At 37.1% G+C, this 17,861-nt stretch overlaps 1 protein-coding gene across 1 annotated transcript in view; it reads right to left on the minus strand.

The window, feature by feature from the left end:
• RHOBTB3 (Rho related BTB domain containing 3) overlaps positions 1-4,075 on the minus strand; it is a 118,087-nt gene extending 114,012 nt beyond the window's left edge. The window contains exon 1 of the mRNA XM_042781179.1: positions 4,001-4,075. Coding sequence (XP_042637113.1) covers positions 4,001-4,075 — 75 coding nt within the window. The remainder of the gene's footprint in view (positions 1-4,000) is intronic.
• Between the last annotated feature and the right edge of the window lie 13,786 nt (positions 4,076-17,861).

The following is a 17,861-nucleotide window of genomic DNA, read 5'->3' on the forward strand; positions in this document are numbered from 1 at the left end:
GCATCTTTCATGCTGGTGCAGAAAGGGTTCTTTGTTCAAACGCCAAATAATTTGCTAATGTCGCTTTTAGGGGATTATTTACTATTTCTAGCTATATTTGGCATATTCTACCCAAATTGTTTTAACTACAGGATTTAAAAAAAAAAAAATGCTGGGGCTTTTATTGTAATAGCTTTTAAGAAGTTATGTGTGAGGTATTTAACGTGTTTTCAAGCTAAGTGCTAGTGTACTTGGAGATTTCTCAGTAAATATTGTGGCTACACATCTAATAATAGCTTTTCAGACTGACTAAACAAAATAACAATCATGCTAATGCAAGGATACTTTAGATTCTTTTATGATAACATATTAAACCAAACTCACTGCCATCGAGTCAAATCTGACTCTTAGTGAGCCCTCCTTGGGTTTCCGAGGCAGTCTCTCTCCAGAAGTAGATTGCCCAATCTTCCTGCGGAGGAGTGACTGGTGGGTTTGAACGCCAGCTTTCTAGTTAGCAGTTAAGTGCCTTAGGCAATGTGCCACCAGAGCTCCGGATAACATTAAAGTAGGAGCTCTGGTAGCATAGTGGCTAAGACACTTGCCTGCTAACCAGACGGCTGGTGGTTCAAACCCACCAGCCACTCCTCGGAAGGAAGGTTGGGCAATCCTACTTCCATAGTGATACTGCCTCGGAAACCCAAGGAGGGATAGCTATGAGTCGGGCCAACTCGAAGGCACATAACAACAACAACAACAACAAAGGTATGAATAACCCCAAAGGACCTCAAACTACCTCAATGCAAATAAATGCTGCCATCAACTACCAATACCAAGAAGAAGGGCCAGAGGCTAGTCTGGGGCTAGGCTTCCCTATAAACATTAAAGTTCTTACAAGTGCTCCGAGTTGAAAGAGTTCTTGTTTATCCTTTTATTTATTTGTTTGTTTTGCCCTGCTTTAAAATCATGCTCTTCATTTTTTCAAAAGAGCTATTTTGAAGGTATGAAACACTAGGTTCTGAGTAGGGCAGTGAAAAGCCTAGGGTAAGAAGCCTTTGAAATGTCTACAACTTTTTATTATGGGCCCTTATTGCTCAATTGGAAGTAATACTTTAATAGTTTCTGATGTTCAGCTAGGATATAATAGGAGGCATTCTCCATGTGGTCACTGATTTTTTTTTTTTTTTTTTTAATGCAATTTCCCTTTGCACTCTGTATACTTTCACTTTTAATCTCTAGAACCTAACGATCCTGACAAAACCAAGAATATAGGAACACTTTATGTTACGCAAATAGAAAATATACTTCCTTGTCAATCTTCTCCAGTAACCCACAAGTCAAAACAAAGAGTAAAAGTGTAGCAACTGAGAAGTGTCAGGAACCGAGAAACATTTCATTCTTTCCTTAGGCCTGTGCTAGATAAGCATAGGGGATACTAAGATGAATGACCCAGTCCTTGCCCTTGAGAAGCTAAGACTATTAATGATCACTAGATTGTGAATATTAATGAACCTGATTGAAAACATGCTGGTCTTTAAACAATTATAATACAGGCTTATGCATTCAGTAATAGAAGTAAGGATAATGTGCAGTGAGCATTAAGGAAATATCTGTGCTTCCTATTTCATCATAGAGAAAGTAAACATTGACTCAGGTCTTAAAAGATGAGGAGTTTGCTAGACTTGAAGGAAGAGGAGGTTGGAAGGTAAAGAGTATCAGGCAAAAGGGGCAGACATCACATGCAAATGTTATCAAGGCATGGAGCATCATGGCTTAAACAAGGACCCACAAATGGTAAAGTTAGTATGTCCTTCAGATTCCTATATTAACGAACTAACTATATTAAGGCAGGCAGAAGAGACTGGTAGCTTCACAAGAGATTTCAAAACTCTTACCTTGAAATGCTTAAGTTACTTTGAGAATCCCTGGTCTAGACCATTCTCTATGACAAAGCCTGGCTAAAAGCTTGCCAAACCTGTTTTCTTTTCCAGGACCCATAAAAAGAACTAGGCTCACAACCACTGAGTTGATTTCAACTCATAGTGACCTCCATTGGGTTTCCAAGGCTGTAAATCTTTACAGACGCAGTACAGATTTCTGTGGAACAGCAGCTGGTGCGTTTGAACCACTGACCTTTTGATTAGCAGCCAAAGAGCTTAACCAGTATACCACCAGATCTCCTTCCAGGGCCCATAGCTGACCTATAATTCCCAATATTTTTGCATGTAGATAGGACCAGGTGATTAGTTCTCACCAATGGAATCTGATCCCAGATATAGCAGTGTGTCTCCTTTACTGTCTTGACCCTTCCATGTCATAACTGGATGAAACCAGGTCAACTTTGACGCTATGAGCTTGAAGATGAAAGAACTGCAGTATAGAAGAAACATGGGTTCCCGAAATATGGGTTGCAGCAGAGCCTCCTTACAGCAGACATTGGACGGTGATACGAAAAATCTTTATTGAGGTAAGCCAGACATTTTAGGGTCTGTTATTACAGCAGTAATGTAACTTATCTTGGCTGATATAGTATCACGGATGGTTCATTTTCTGATATCTTAAAGATCCTTTGCATAGTCCCTTTTTTCTTTTAACATTGAATTGTGTTTTAGGAGAAAGTTTCTTGTTCTTATTAGGTACCATGAAGTTGATTCTGACTAATAGCGATACCACATACAACAGAATGAAACACTGGCTGGTCTGACACTAACCTCATAATCATGGCCATGAGTGAGCCCATTGCTGCAGCCTCTATGTCATTCTACCTCATTGAGGGTCTTCCTCTTTTTCACTGACCCTCTACTTTACCAAGTATGATCTCCTTCTCAAGGGCTTGCTCCTTCCTGATAACATGACCAGAGTACATGAGATGAAATCTCACTATCCTCATGTCTAAGGAGGATCTGGCTGTACTTGTTCTAGGACAGATTTGTTTGTTCTTCTGGCAGTCCATGCAATATTCAGTATTCTTTGCCAACACCATAATTCAAAGACATCAGTTCTTCCTTGGTCTTCCTTATTGATTGTCCAGCTTTCTCACACATATGAGGTGATTAAAAAAACCATGGCATGGGTCAAGTTCATCTTACTGTTTAGCTCTTTTGTTTCATCGTTTCTTCTATTAGCTACTTTCTATTCAAGAGCAAGTTTCACAGTGTCTTCTGACATCCATTTTGTTCTTTTATCTCCTGTCTTTTTAATGACTTTTTACTTTCTTCATGTGTGATGTCCTGGATGTCATTCCACAGCTCATCTTGTCTTTGGTCTTTTATCCCTATGTATCTTCTAGGAACTTTGTAGTTTTACATTCAACATTTAGGTATTTGATCCATTTTGAGTTAGTTTTTGTACATGGTGTGAGGTAAGGATCCTGTTTAATTTTTCTGCAAATGGATATCCAGTTTTGCCAGCATCATTTGCTAAAGAAACTATTTCTTCCCCATTGAATGGATTCACTTCTTTGTCAAAGATCAGCTGTCTATAGCTAGATGGATTTACTTCTTGGGTTCTCAATTCCATCCCTTTAGTCTATGTGTCTTGTCACTGTAACAGTACCAGTCTGTTTTGATTATAGTGGTTGAATAGTAAATTCTGAGATTGAGAAGTGTGAGGCCTCCTAATTTCTTCTTCTCAATAGTGTGTTAGCTGTTTGGGGCCTCTTTCCTTTCCATGTGCATTTGGAGATTAGTCTTTGCATTTTGGTAAAGAGCGTTGCTTAAAGTTGGATTGGGATTGCATAATATCTATAGATTGCTTTGTGTCGTATTGACGTTTTCACAATGTTAAGTCTTCCAATCTATGTGAATGGTAAGTTTTTCCATTTATGCAGGTCTCCTTTGGTTTCTTGCAGTAATGTTTTATAGTTTTTCTTGTAGAAGTCTTTTGCATCCTTGATTAGATTTATTCCTAGGTATTTTATCCTTTTGGGGAGCTATTATGAATGGAATTATTTCCTTGATTTTTTTCAGAGTTCTCGTTGTTAATATAGAGGACTCCTACTGATTTTTGCATGTTGTTCTTATACCTTGCCACTTTGCTGAATCCCTCTTTTAGTAACTTTCCTGTAGGATCTCTGGGATTTTTCTATGTATAGGATCATGTCATCTGCAAATAGAGATAGTTTTACTTCTGCCTTACAAATTTGATGCCCTTTATTTCTTTCTTGCTGTATTGCCCTGGCTAGGACTTCCAATACAATATCTAGTAAGAATAGTGATAATGAGCATCCTTGTCTATTTCCCATTCTGAAGTGGAATTCTTTTCAATCTCTCTCCATTGAAAATAATGTTGGCTTTTGGTTTTGGATACATGCCATTCATTAGTCATTGAGACATGTCCTGAGACATTTGCTGAGAGTTTTTATAAGGAAAGGGTATTGAATTTTTTCCAATACCTTTTCTGCAGCAATTGAGATGATCATGTGATTTTTTTTCCTTTTGTTTGTTTATATGGTGAATTATGTTGATTAATTTCCTAATTTTGAACCACCTTTGCATCTCTTGTATGAATCCTACCTGATACTGATACATTATTTTTGGAGATACTGTTTTATTCTGTTAGCTAGAATTTTGTTGACAATTTTTTTTTGTCTGTATTCATGAGGGATATTGGTCTGTGATTTTCCCTTTTTTGTGGTATCTTCACCCAGCTTTGGTAATAGAGTTGTACTGGTTTCATAGGATGATTTAGGGAGTATTCCTTCTTTTCTGCATCCTAGAATAGTTTGAGTAGATTTGGTGTCAACTCTTCTCTGAATGTTTGGTAGAACTCTCCATTAAAGCCATATGGGCTGGGGCTTTGTTGTTGTTGGGAGTTTTATTTATTTATTTATTTATTTAAATTTATTTTTTATGACATTTTCCATTTCTTCATTTTTTATGGGTCTATTTAGGTTTCCTAGCTCTGTTTTTGTTAATTTAGGTAGAGAAGGTATTTCTAGAAGATTTGTCCATTTATTTTAGATTTTCAAATTTGTTACATAATTTTCTGTTATGATCCTCTTTATCTCATTCTGTTATAATGTCACCCATTTCATTTCTTATTTTGGTTATTGCATCTTTTCCTTTTTTTTTTTTTTTTCTTTGTCAGTTTGGTCAATTTTATTGATCCTCTTAAAGAACCAGCTTCCTGTTTTATTGATACTCTCTATTGCTTTTCTCTGTTCTATTTCACTTACTTCTGCTCTGTTCTTTATTGTATCCTTTCTTCTGTTGACGGTGAGCATGTTTTGCTGTTCTTTTTCTGTTTGTTCAAGTTGTCAGGTTAAGTTATGGCTTTAGGGCCTTTCCTATTTTTGATTTGTGCATTTAGTGATATCAGTATTCCTCTGAGCACTTTTTTGCTGTGTCTCAGAGGTTTTAGTGTGTTGTGTCTTCATTCTCATCTGATTCTAAGAATTTTCCAATTTCATTTTTAATTTCTTCTATAACCATTAGTTTTTAAGTAAGGTATTATTCGGTTTCCATGTTTTTAATTTTTTTTCCTTGCTTTTTCTCTTATTGATTTTGAGTTTTATAGCATTATGGTCAGAGAAAATTCTTTGTTTTATGTTGATGTTTTTGAAGTTATTGAACACTTGCTTTGTGGCCCAGAATATAGTCTGTTCTGTAGAATGATCCATGTGCATTGGAGGAGAATGTGTACTGTGCTGCTGTTGGGTGGTATATTCTGTATATGTCTAAGAAGTCACGTTGGTTGATTGTGTTATTTAGATCCTCTCTCTCTTTAATGAGGTTCTTCCTAGTTATTCTATCTGTTGTTGAAAGTGGTGTGTTAAAAGTCTCCTACTATTACTGTAGAACTCTTTCTTTCTTTTTTCAATTCTGTTAGTTTATTGTATATATTTTGGAGCTCTGTCATTGTGTGCATAAATATTTATTGTATGTCTTCTTGGTGAATTGATCCTTTAATCAGTATATAAAGACCTTTTTTGGTCTCTTGTAATGAATTTTGACTTACAGGCTATTTTATCAGAAATTATTATTGCAACTCCTGCTCTCTTTGGATATGTTTGCTTTAAACAAACTTTTTTCATTCTTTGATCTTTAACTTGTTTATATCTTTGTATCTATTGTGTGTCTCCTATTGGAAACATGTTGATGAGAATTTTTTTTCAATCCATTCTTCTATTTCCTGTCTCTTGACTGGTTCATTTAATCTATTTACTTTCTGTATGCTTAACAATAAGTATGGATTCATTGCTGTCATTTTGTTATATTTGTGTGTGTGTGTGTGTGTGTGGTGTTAATGGTTTCTTTATTCCTCTTGATTTTCTGTGCATCTTTTTAAGATGGATTTTTCTTTTTTTATCAATCACTGTTGTTTTTTATGTTTACTGGGTCTTTTTGGCTTTCTTTTTCTTTATTTTGGTGAGTAGATTCATTACTTTTCTTTGTGGTTACCCTGAAGTTTACCTTACTCTTAAATTTAAAACAGTTTGTTATATCTTGAAATTGCCTTGATTTCCTCCCCACATGGGAGTTCTTTATAACTACATCTTTTATACCTCCTTTTTGTTTTGAAATTGTTATCATTCACAAGTTAGCTCCTCTGGGTACTTTAAGTCAGTGTTATAGAATAATGTTGCTTTTGTGAAGTCTTTATCTGAATTGGTATCTGGGTAATGTTGTTGTGTGTCTTTATTACAGGTTGTTATCAATGTAATTGGTCCCTAAATAAGGACTCTTTCAATTTCTTGAGAGATGGGTATTTTTTTTTTTTTTTTTTACAAATTCCCTTACTTTCTGCTTCTCTGGAAAAATCTTGGTTTCACCATTATTTTTGAAAGACAATTTTGGTGGATATATAATTCTTGATTGGCAATTCTTTTCCTTCAAGATTTTATGCATATCGTGCCTTTGCTTCTTGAGCACATATATGATATCTGATGAGAAAACAGCACTTAGTCCTATTGGTGCCCTTTTGTAAGTGATATTTCATATTTCACAAGCTGCATTTAGAATCTTTTCTTTGTGTGTGGTTTTGGAAAGTTTGATTATGATATGTCTTGGTGAATTTGGGTCCAACTCCATGGCACATAACAACAACAACAACATTCTGTGTGGGGTTCATTGATAACATACATGATAACATTCTCAACTTTTGTGATATTTGGCAATATATCTTCAAAATTGCCAATATATCTTCAATAATTCTCTCTGTATTCTTTTTCCCAATTCTTCTGGTATTCATATTATGTGTAAATTATTACTTACGATAGTGTCCCATGTAACTCTTAGGCTTTCTTCATTTTTATTCATTAATTTTTCCTGATTGTTCCTCAAACATATTAGTATCAAGGTATTTGACCGCTATTTCACTGATTCGTTCTTCCATTGATTGAATTCTACTTCTGTGTCCTTCCATTGAGTTATCTATTTCTGATATTTTATTGTTAATCTTCTGAATTACTAATTATGGTTTCTGCACTATTTCTAATTATCTGTTGCATCTGTAATTTGTTTTTCTGTTGTTTTCCTTGGTCTCTATAAGGATCCTAAATATAAGTCCTTTACATTTATTCTCAGGTAGTTTTATTATTTTTTCTTCTTCTGGAAGGTTTTCTTTAACCTTTACTTTGCTGACTTGTTTGAGCCATCTTATCCTGTTTTTTCCATATGATTTGCTATTTTTTTCTTTCTGGAGCTTAAAGGTGTTATTTTATTTGTTGATTGATTTTATTTATTGATGGATGGATGGATTGTTTGTTTGTCCTGATTTTTTGCCTTGTTTTGTTTTGATATATCAGGGAGGGCATGTTAGGCATGCTGTGCTGATCACTATTGACACAGGAGCACTCACCACCTGTATCTGGGTGAGCAGGGCAGTAGCAGGCAGGGAGAGTGTATATTGCTGTTCACCAGCCATGCTGGGAAGCTGGGGTAGGGTTAAACAAGTGCTGGCCACTGGTGTAGGAGCGCAAAACGTCCTTGCTGGGTGAGAGGGCAGCAGTAAGGTTTGTGTGGCATGTGACTTGGGGTGTGGAAGCTCTATGCCATTTGCCAGGTAGCCAGGGCAGCAGGTAAGATGTGTGGCATAAAACCGAGGGGGCAGTATGCTCCTTTCCATTCATCAGATGTGCTTTCCACACATCAGATGTGTCATAGTGTGGTATGTGTGGCACTGAAGGGATTGGCAAAATACAAGGCTCCAGGAATTGACAGACTACCCTTTGAGATGTTTCAACAAATGGATGCCCCACTGGAGGCACTCACTTGGTTATGCCAAGAAATTTGAAAGACAGCTACCTGGCCAACTGACTAGAAGAGATCCATATTTGTACCCATTCCAAAGAAAGGTGATCCCACAGAATGTGGAAATTATCGAATATTAATATTACATGCAAGGAAATCCTGCTGAAAATAATTAAAAAATGGTTGCAGCAGTATATTGACAGAGAAACTCCAGAAACGCAAGCCAGATTCAGAAGAGGACGTGGAACAAGGGATAGAATTGTTGAAGTTAGATGGCTCTTGGCTGGAAACAAAGAATAAGAAAGATGTTCACTTGTGTTTTATTGACTATGCAAAAACATTCAATTGTTTGAATCATAACAAATTGTGGATAACATTGAGAAGAATGGGAATTCAGAACACTTAAGTTTGTCCATGAGGAACCTGTACATAGACCAGGCTATTGTTCAAACAGAACAAGGGGGTACTGCCTGGTTTAAAAATCAGGAAAGGAGTATGTCAAAGTTGTATCCTTTCACTATACTTATCCAATCTATGTGCTGAGCAAATTATCCAAGAAGCTGGACTATATGAAGAAGAACGTGGCATCAGGATTGACCCATTAACAGCCTGTGATTTGTAGATGACACCACTTTCCTTGCTGAAAGTGAGGATGACTTGATGCACTTACTGATGAAAGTTAAAGCCTATAGTCTACAGTATCTCAACATAAAGAAAACAAAAATCCTCACAACTGGACCAATAAGTTGCTTCATGATAAATGGATAAAAGATTGAAGTTGTCAAAGATTTCGTATTACTTGGATCCACTATCAACACCAATGGAAGCAGCAGTCAAGACATCAGACAACATATTGCACTGGGGAAATCTGCTGCAAAGACCTCTTTAAAGTGCTAAAGAGCAAAGATAATCTCCTTGAAGACTAAGGTGCACCTAACCTAAGCCATAGTATTTTCAATCTCTTCATATACATGTGAGAGCTGGATAATGAATAAGGAAGACCGAAGAAGAATTGATGCTTTTCAGTTGTGATGTTGGCAAAGAATACTGAAAGTACCATAGATTGCCAAAAGAACTAAAAATCTGTCCTGGAAGAAGTGTACATGGAATGCTTCTCAGAAGTGAGAACGGTCAGGCTTCATCTTAACTACTTTGGTCATGTTGTCAGAAGGGACCATTCCCTCAAGAAGGCTATCATGGTTGGTAAGGTGGATGGTCAATGGAAAAGGGGAAGTCCCTCAACAAGATGGATTGACACAGTGGCTGCAATGATGAGCTCAGGAATAGCAGGGATTGTGAGACTGGCACAGGACTAGATAGTGTTTAATTCTGCTGTATATAGGGTTGCTATGAGTCAGAGACCACTTGATAAAACCTAACAACAACAACAGCATTCATTGTCCAGTTTTCTCATGCATATGTGGCCATTGAAAATATCATGGTGTGGGTCAGGAGCATCTTAGTCCTGAAACTAACATCCTTTCTTTTTAATACTTTATCAAGATCCTGTGTGGTAGATTTGCCCAATACAATGTGTTGTTTTACTTCTTGACTGCTGCTTCAATGGGTGTTGATTGTGGATCCAAGTAAAATGAAATCCTTGACAATTTCAATATTCCATTATCATGATGTTGCTTATGGTCCAGTTGTGAGTATTTTTATCAACTCTTGCAGTCTGAAATTGACTGAACATGCAATCAGGATGTGTTAATTATCATTGGTGACTGGAATGCAAAAGTTGGAAACAAAGAAGAATCATTGGTAGTTGGAAAATTTGGCCTTGGTGACAGAAATAATGCTGGAACTCACAGGGTGGACTTTTGCAGGACCAAAAACTTGTTCATTGCAAACACCTTTTTTCAACAACACAAACGGTGGCTGTACACATTGACTTCACCAGATGGAACACACAGAAATCAGATTGACTACATCTGTGGCAAAAGGTGATGGAGAAGCTCAGTATCTTCAGCCAAAACCAGGCCAGGAGCTGATTGTGGAACAGACCATCAACTGCTCATATGCAAGTTCAACTTGAAGTTAAAGACAATTAAAACAAGTTCATGAGAGCCAAAATATGATCTAGAATATATCCCCCCTGAATTTAGAGACCATCTAAAGAATAGATTTGATGCATTGTACACCAATGACCGGAGGAAACCAGAAGAATTGTGGGATGGCATCAAAAGCATCATCCGTGAAGAAAGCAAGAGGTCACTAAAAAGACAACAAAAGAAGAGAAGACCAAAATGGATGACAGAGGAGACTCTGAAACTTGCCCTTGAGCAGAGAGTAGCTAAAGCAAATGGAAGAAATGACAAGATAAAAGAATTGAACTGAAGATTTCAAAGAGCAGCTCGAGAAGACAAAGGCAATTACTATAATGAAATGTACAAAAACCTGGAGTTAGAAAACCAAAAGGGAAGATCATGCTAGACATTTCTCAAGCTGAAAGAACTGAGGGAAAAAAATTAAGCCTCAAGTTGCAATATTGAAAAATTCTAAGGGCAAAATATTGAATGATGCAGGGAACACCAAAAGAAGATGGAAAGAATACACAGAGTCACTGTACCCAAAAGAACTGGTTGATCTTCATCCATTTCAGGAGGTGGCATATGATCTAAAACCAATGGTACTTAAGGAGGAAGTCAAAGCTGAAATGAAGGAATTGGTGAAGAACAAGGCTCCAGGAATTGACAGAATACCCAATGAGATATTTCAACAAAAGGATGCCCGCTGGAGGCAGTCAATCAGTTATGCCAAGAGATTTGGAAGACAGCTACCTGGCCAACTGACTGGAAGAGATCATATTTGTACCCATTCCAAAGAAAGGTGATCCCACTGAATGTGGGATGATGATGATGATGATGATGATGATGATTATTATCAAACAGTATCATTAATATCACACACAAGTAAGATCTTACTGAAGATAATTCAAAAACAGTTGCAGCAGCATATTGACAGAGAACTTCCAGAGGTGCAAGCTGGATTCAGAAGAGGACATGGAACAAGGGATATCATAGCTGCTGTCAGATGGATCTTGGCTCAAGGCAAAGAGTACCAGAATACTGGTGCTTTATTGACTGTGCAAAAGCATTTGATTGTGTGGATCATGACAAATTATGGATAACATTGAGAAGAATGGGAATTCCTGAACACTTGATTGTACTCATGAGGAACCTGTACCTTGACCAGGAGGCTGTTGTTTGCATGGAACAAGGGGACACTACATGGTTTAAAATCAAGAATGGAGTGCATCAGGGTTGTATCCTTTCCCCATCCTTATTCGATCTATATGCTGAGCAAATAATCTGAGAAGCTGGACTATACAAAGAAAAACGTGGCATCAGGATTGGAGGAAGAATCATTAACAACCTGAGATACGCTGATGATACAACTTTGCTTGCTGAAAGTGAGGATGACTTGAGGCACTTACTGATGAGAATTGAGGAACACAGTCTGAAGTATGGATTACATCTCAATACAAAGAAGACAAAAATCCTCACAACTGGACCAATAAGCAGCATCACGATAAATGGAGAAAAGATGGAGGTTGTCAAAGAATTCACATTGCTTAGTTCTACAATCGACACCAATGGAAGCAGCAGTCAGGACATTAGACAATGTGCAGCACTGGGCAGGTTAACTGCGAAGGAACTCTTTCAAGTGCTGAGGAGCAAGGATGTCTCCTTGAGGACTAAGGTGCACCTGACAAGAGCCATGCTATTTCCAATCGCCTCGTATGCATGTGATAGGTGGACAATGAATAAGGAAGACCAAAGAAGAGTTGATGCTTTTGAGTTGTGGTGCTGGTGAAGAATGCTGAAAGTACCATGGACTGCTAAAAGAACTAACAGATCTGTCCTGGAGGAAGTGCACCCGAGATGCTCCTTGGAAGCGAGGATGGCCAGACTTTGTCTCACCTACTTTGGTCATGTTGTCACAAGGGACCATTCCCTGGAGAAGGATGTCATGCTTGGTAAGGTGGAGGGTCGATGAAAGAGGGGAAGGCCTTTGGTGAGATGGATTGACACGGTGGCTTCCACAGTGGCCTCAAGTATAGCAAGGGTCATGGAACTGGCGCAGGATCAGGTGCTGTTTCGTTCTGCTGTGCATGGGGTTGCTATGAGTTGGAAATGACTCTACGACATCTAACAACAAAAACAACATGTTACTGGCAGCATTGTATTTCAGGAAATATCTTGAAATGCTTTTTGACTATGAATGTGATTCCATTCCCCTTCAGTTTGTCATTTCAGCATAGTAAACCATATGATTGTTTTATGCAAAAGGGCCAATGCTAGTCCATTTCAGCTCACTAATGCCTAGCATATAAATCTTCAAGTGTTCTATTTCGTTCTTGACAACTTCTAATTTTCCTAGATTCATACTTCGTACATTCCACATTCTGATTATTAATGAAGGTTTGCAGCTGTTTTGTTTCATTTTGAGTCTTGCCACTTCAATAAATGAAGGTCTTGAGTGCTTTACTTTATCACCTCATCTCGTAATGTCTAAGGCATTTGACGGTTAACCAGAAGGCTAGCAGTTCAAACCCACCAGGCACTCCTTGGAAGGAAGACTGAGCAATCTACTTCCATAGAGATACTGCCTTGGAAACCCAAGAAGGGGTTACTATGAGTCGGGATTGACTCGATGGCAGTGAGCTTGAGCTACTTGGAGGAGGCAGCTCTTCTCCAGTTGTATTTTGAGTGCCTTCCAACCTGAAGGGCCCATCTTCCAGCACTGTATCAGTTTCCTACTGCTATGTATGAAGTTTTCCCTGGCCAGTATTTTTAGAAGTAGATCTCCAGGTCCTTCTTCCTATTCATCTTAGTCTGGAAGTGCTGCTTAGACCTGTCCACCACAAGTGACCCTGCTGGGATTTGAATTACCAGTGGCATAGCTTGCAGCATCACAGCAATATGTTGTTGTTGTTATGTGACTCACAGCGACCCCTCCTTGGGTTGCTGAGGCAGTTTCACTACAGAAGTAGATTGCCCAGCCTTCCTTCCGAGGAGTGGCTGGTGGGTTTGAACATCCAGCCTTCTGGTTAGCAGTCAAGTGCCTTAGCCACTACGCTACCACAGCTCCCCAGCAATATGTAAGCCACTGTATTATGACAAACTGATTGATTTGTGGATTTTGAAATTAAACATCTAAATATAAAGGCAAAATTAACAATGTTTTCAACATGTTTAAATAATGTACTATTATTCTAGCCAATTTTTAAAAGAAAAGTCATCAGTTATAAATGCTACAAAGCCTCTTCTGAGCTTTCTTTAAAATGAAAGTCAAAAAACAACATACAGTTGGAGAAATAGTTTTTCCTCATGCCAAGATAAAAATATCTGAAATAATACATGGAACACAAATGGGGGAAAAAAAACAACTTTTTTTCGGTCAGTAAATACCTTCAGAATATGCATGTAAAACATTGCTAAAGACCTGAAGAAACAAGTATTGGAACAACTCACACAATGTGGGAAGTTTACTATAAGGTTAAATTGAAAGTACAGATGTTTTTAATACGTCCCACTTCATGGTATTTGATAGATTCTGCTTCAGTGTGGTATTTGCTAGATTCTGTTTCAGTAATGAAATACAGTTTTAAATGACTTTTTTTATTTTTATGTGAGCCACTAAAGGAAAGCTCGAAAAACAAACTTTCTCTACTACATCTTTCAACAATACTTAAAACAATAATTGACCTTTTAAAAATAAAAGCTACCTTTTACAGAAAATTTGTGTAAATGTAACTACCAATGGATTAGTAATTTTAACTAAAAATAATATTTTTAAAGAAAGAATCCTAAGCTAAGATTACAGAGAGAACAAACATTTGAAATTCATTCATAATGTTTCTCGTGGAAGGTTATTCCAGCAAAGAAGCTGGAACCAGAAGGACACACAATACTATAGAATGTTATAAATATGTTAATTTTGTGAAAATAACTTTTTAGAGAAATTTTTAAAAATTTGTGAAACATAATACACATGCAGAAAAGTCAGTGCAACATATGGAGGTAATGTAATAAATAGCTATAAAATACACATTCCTATAACCACCTCCTGGGTCAAAGAATAAAACCTTATCAACACTGGTGATCAAAAACACACCCTCACACACACCTTGCCCTTCCTCAATTATAGCCCTCTTCTCCTCAAAGGTAATCTCTAGCCCGAGTTGTGGTAATTATTTCTTTACTTTTCCTTATAGCTTCACAACCTATCTGTGTCTTCCCAAACAAATGTTATGGTTTTGCTCTTTTTTGAACTTTATATAAGTGGCTTCACACTGCATATATTTTTTGGTGCCTTGGTTCTTTTGCTCATCATCATCTGTAAGATTCATTCATGTTGCTGTAGCTGTGGTTTGTTCCTTTCATGTCTTTTCATTGCTGAATAGCATCCAATGGACATATATACATTTATTTATGCATGTTTTTGCACTTGTTTATGCATTCCAATATATATGGACATTTGGATTATTTCCACTTTGGGCTTATTACAAAGTTTCAAGGACCACTCTTGTTTTAAAATATACTATTTTATTCTGATCGCTACAGTATGTATATGTCCAGCTATGGTAAATAATACTCAACTAATGGAATTGACTCAGTGGCAGTGTGTTTGGGTTTTTTTGGTTTGAATGTCAAAAGTGATTTTACCTACTATTACCCAACAGAAGGGCATGAGAGTTCTCCCCATAATCTTTCTTTTTAAATTGTTTCCATGCATCTTTGATTTTCTTCATTCTTCTTTTTCTGGATGAGGAGAGACCCATCGTTGCATCCAGATGGCCACTTGCAAGCTCTTAAGACCCCAGTCACTACTTAACAAAGTAGGATATAGAACAATGTTTTTGTATAGTATGTTATGCCAATTGAGCTTGATGTCCTCTGCAACCATGGTCCCAAGCCCACAGGTCCAACTACTTGCTCCCTTAGGGTAGCAAGCTATGGTCAAGAAGTCACCATAACCTTCTCCCCATAATCTTTTACATACTTACTTATACTTACTGCGTGTTGGGCATTGTATTAAGTGCTTTACAAGTATTGACTTATTCCATTTTTGTGACAACCCTATGGAATAGGTTACTATTACTATCCTACTTTGCAAGAGAGGAAATCAGGGCACCTAGAGGTTAGGTGACTTGCTCACAGCTAATAAGTAGAAGATCTGAGATTCCTACTCAGGCAGTTGGCTCCAGGGCCCTTGCCCTGCCCACCATGCTGTGTTGCCTTCACCAACATTTGCTGGTTTTAGACATAATTTTTTGTCAGTCTTCTGGGTGTATTAATAATAAATTCTTTAAAAATACTTTGTAATTAGACAAGGAATTGACCAGAGGAAGCTTTTGTATTCCTTGACAGTTTGATGGTTTTCCTCATAGCCAAATATTTAAAAAGTCATCGAGCTTAAAGAAGAGGTATGTCTTTTTCTTTATAGACAGACAAGTGTTCCAAATTTGCACACTTTTTAGTAATGAGAGGCATCTGAGAATATTTTAGAAAAAAATAAACATACTTAGGCTTATCTTTACAAGATAAAGGTGAAACATCAGTATTGATAAGGAAGTAATTGATCACTGAAAGAAACTTACGCTATGGAGAAAGCATTTTGAAAATAGAATGTAAGCACCATGAAGGCAAGAATTTTGACTGTGTTTTTTTTTTCCCCCACTCTCTCCCTCTCTGTTTATTCCCAGGACCTAGAATAGTTGCCTGGCATTTAGTAGGGCACTCAATAAATAATTGTTGAATGAACTGATGTTTGGAAATATTTCCTTCATTATGTGATTTTTGCGATTGAAAACAATGCATATAACCTGTAAAAGCTCTTACATCTTATAGAATTTTCAAACTGTTTAAACATTTTTCAAGTAAAATTTCAGTGGCTTTTCAAGCCATTTGTTAAAAATGTAAAAATAAAAAAAGTACACCTTGTGATTAGTTTGCAAGAACAAATGAATAATATTAGGTAAGATGGAAACGCATTAATTGATTTCAACCAAAATCATTCCATAATGGGTGATGGGACTAAAAAACACATGTCATGATTCAGTGAAGTAGCTAAAGATGTAGTTCGTTCATTAAAATCTCGCATATATTTGTGAACTCTTTTTGCAAAGCTTTTAAATAAGCTGAACCAAACATTTGCATTCTGTATGATTAAGTGTTAAACCAAGATTTAAAAACATAATGAGACATACTCAATTAATATATTAAAAAAGCGTTATTAACAATAAGATCTTGAGCACAAATGTATTTTATTGTTAACAATATAGTGTAAACAATTAAAAATAGAATTACTTCATCTTTGGGAAGTTTTCACTTTCAGTTATTGTATTCATAGTATGTTAATATAGTAATGTACCAATAACTTAATATGTAGACTATAAATAAATATAAAGATATTGGGGGTGTGTTCAAAACTTTTGCTGATGGGATGCTCAGTCAAAAAGCTTTGAAGACTACAGGTCAGGTAGGGCTGTGCTCTGGTGGCAAGCTTAAGAAAAGCACCACAGTGGAGGCCTGGGCCACTAGGAAGCAGAACATGGCACTTGGGCTGGCAACAGAGGAGGCAGGACCAGTGATAGGAAGTAAAGAAGAGATACGGGAAGGCTACATAGATAAAAATGACAAACATACTTAGAAATCACCTTGGTGAAAAATATATTTGTATTATTTTAGCTAATATTTTGAGAGAGAAAGTTTATAAATGTACATAAAAATCATAAAATTCAAGATCAGCATTATTCTTACAGCAAGTGCTTGCACATACTTTCATGTAGAATAGCCTAAGCAATGTCATGTACCAGGGTCAGTAAACCAGCCAATCATAAGGCAAGTTAACTTTATTCCTCTCATTACCTGGGTAATGGCTTTCAAAAGAGTCGTGGGCAGTTTTATTCCTAACTGCAAGGGTGTTATATCATCAATTTATGCCAATCCAACTACTTGGGCTCTTTCAGTAAAGTTGTAAAATGTTTGTTCTGTCAAACTCCTTTTATTTTCCACCTACCTATCATTGCACTCAAAGGAGCTCTGGTGGTGTAGTGGTTAAGGCATTTGGCTGCTAACCAAATGTCAGTGGTATGAACCCAACAGCCACTCCGCAGGAGAAAGATGAGGCAGTCTGCTTCCATAAAGATTTACCACCTTGGAAACCCAGTGAGGGTTGCTATGAGTCAGAATCAACTCAATGGCAGTGAGTTTAGTTTTGTTCTTATCATTGTGCTCGGGGTGTTTTTCAAGCAACTATTGGCAGTTTTTCAATTGAAGTGTTACTTAAAAATACCAGAACATATGTCCCTTTGAATGAGGGTTGTCTGTTTCTACCAGCATTTTTCAAAGAAAACTGTGTGGCCTTTAATATGCTTGCTCTGTTATTCAGTCCTTGAAAATCTGTAAGTCTGTTTTTTAATTATAAAATACCACTCCTGGAAATGGATATATATGTGTGTGTGTATGTATATGTGTGTGTGTGTGTGTATATATATATACACACACACACACAACAAGCTCACTGCAGTAGAGTTGGATCCAACTCATAGCCACCCCTCCTTGGAAGTGGAAGTAGATTGCCCAACCTTCTGAGGAGATACACACACACACATATGTATATAGTGTGTATATACACACTCATGGAAGCTAAGGGTGGTGACTTGTGTCACACCCTCAACCAATG

Source organism: Orycteropus afer, unplaced genomic scaffold, assembly GCF_000298275.1.
Source record: "Orycteropus afer afer isolate SDZICR_OR568_19922 unplaced genomic scaffold, OryAfe1.0 scaffold00093, whole genome shotgun sequence".
Classification (NCBI taxonomy): domain Eukaryota; kingdom Metazoa; phylum Chordata; class Mammalia; order Tubulidentata; family Orycteropodidae; genus Orycteropus; species Orycteropus afer.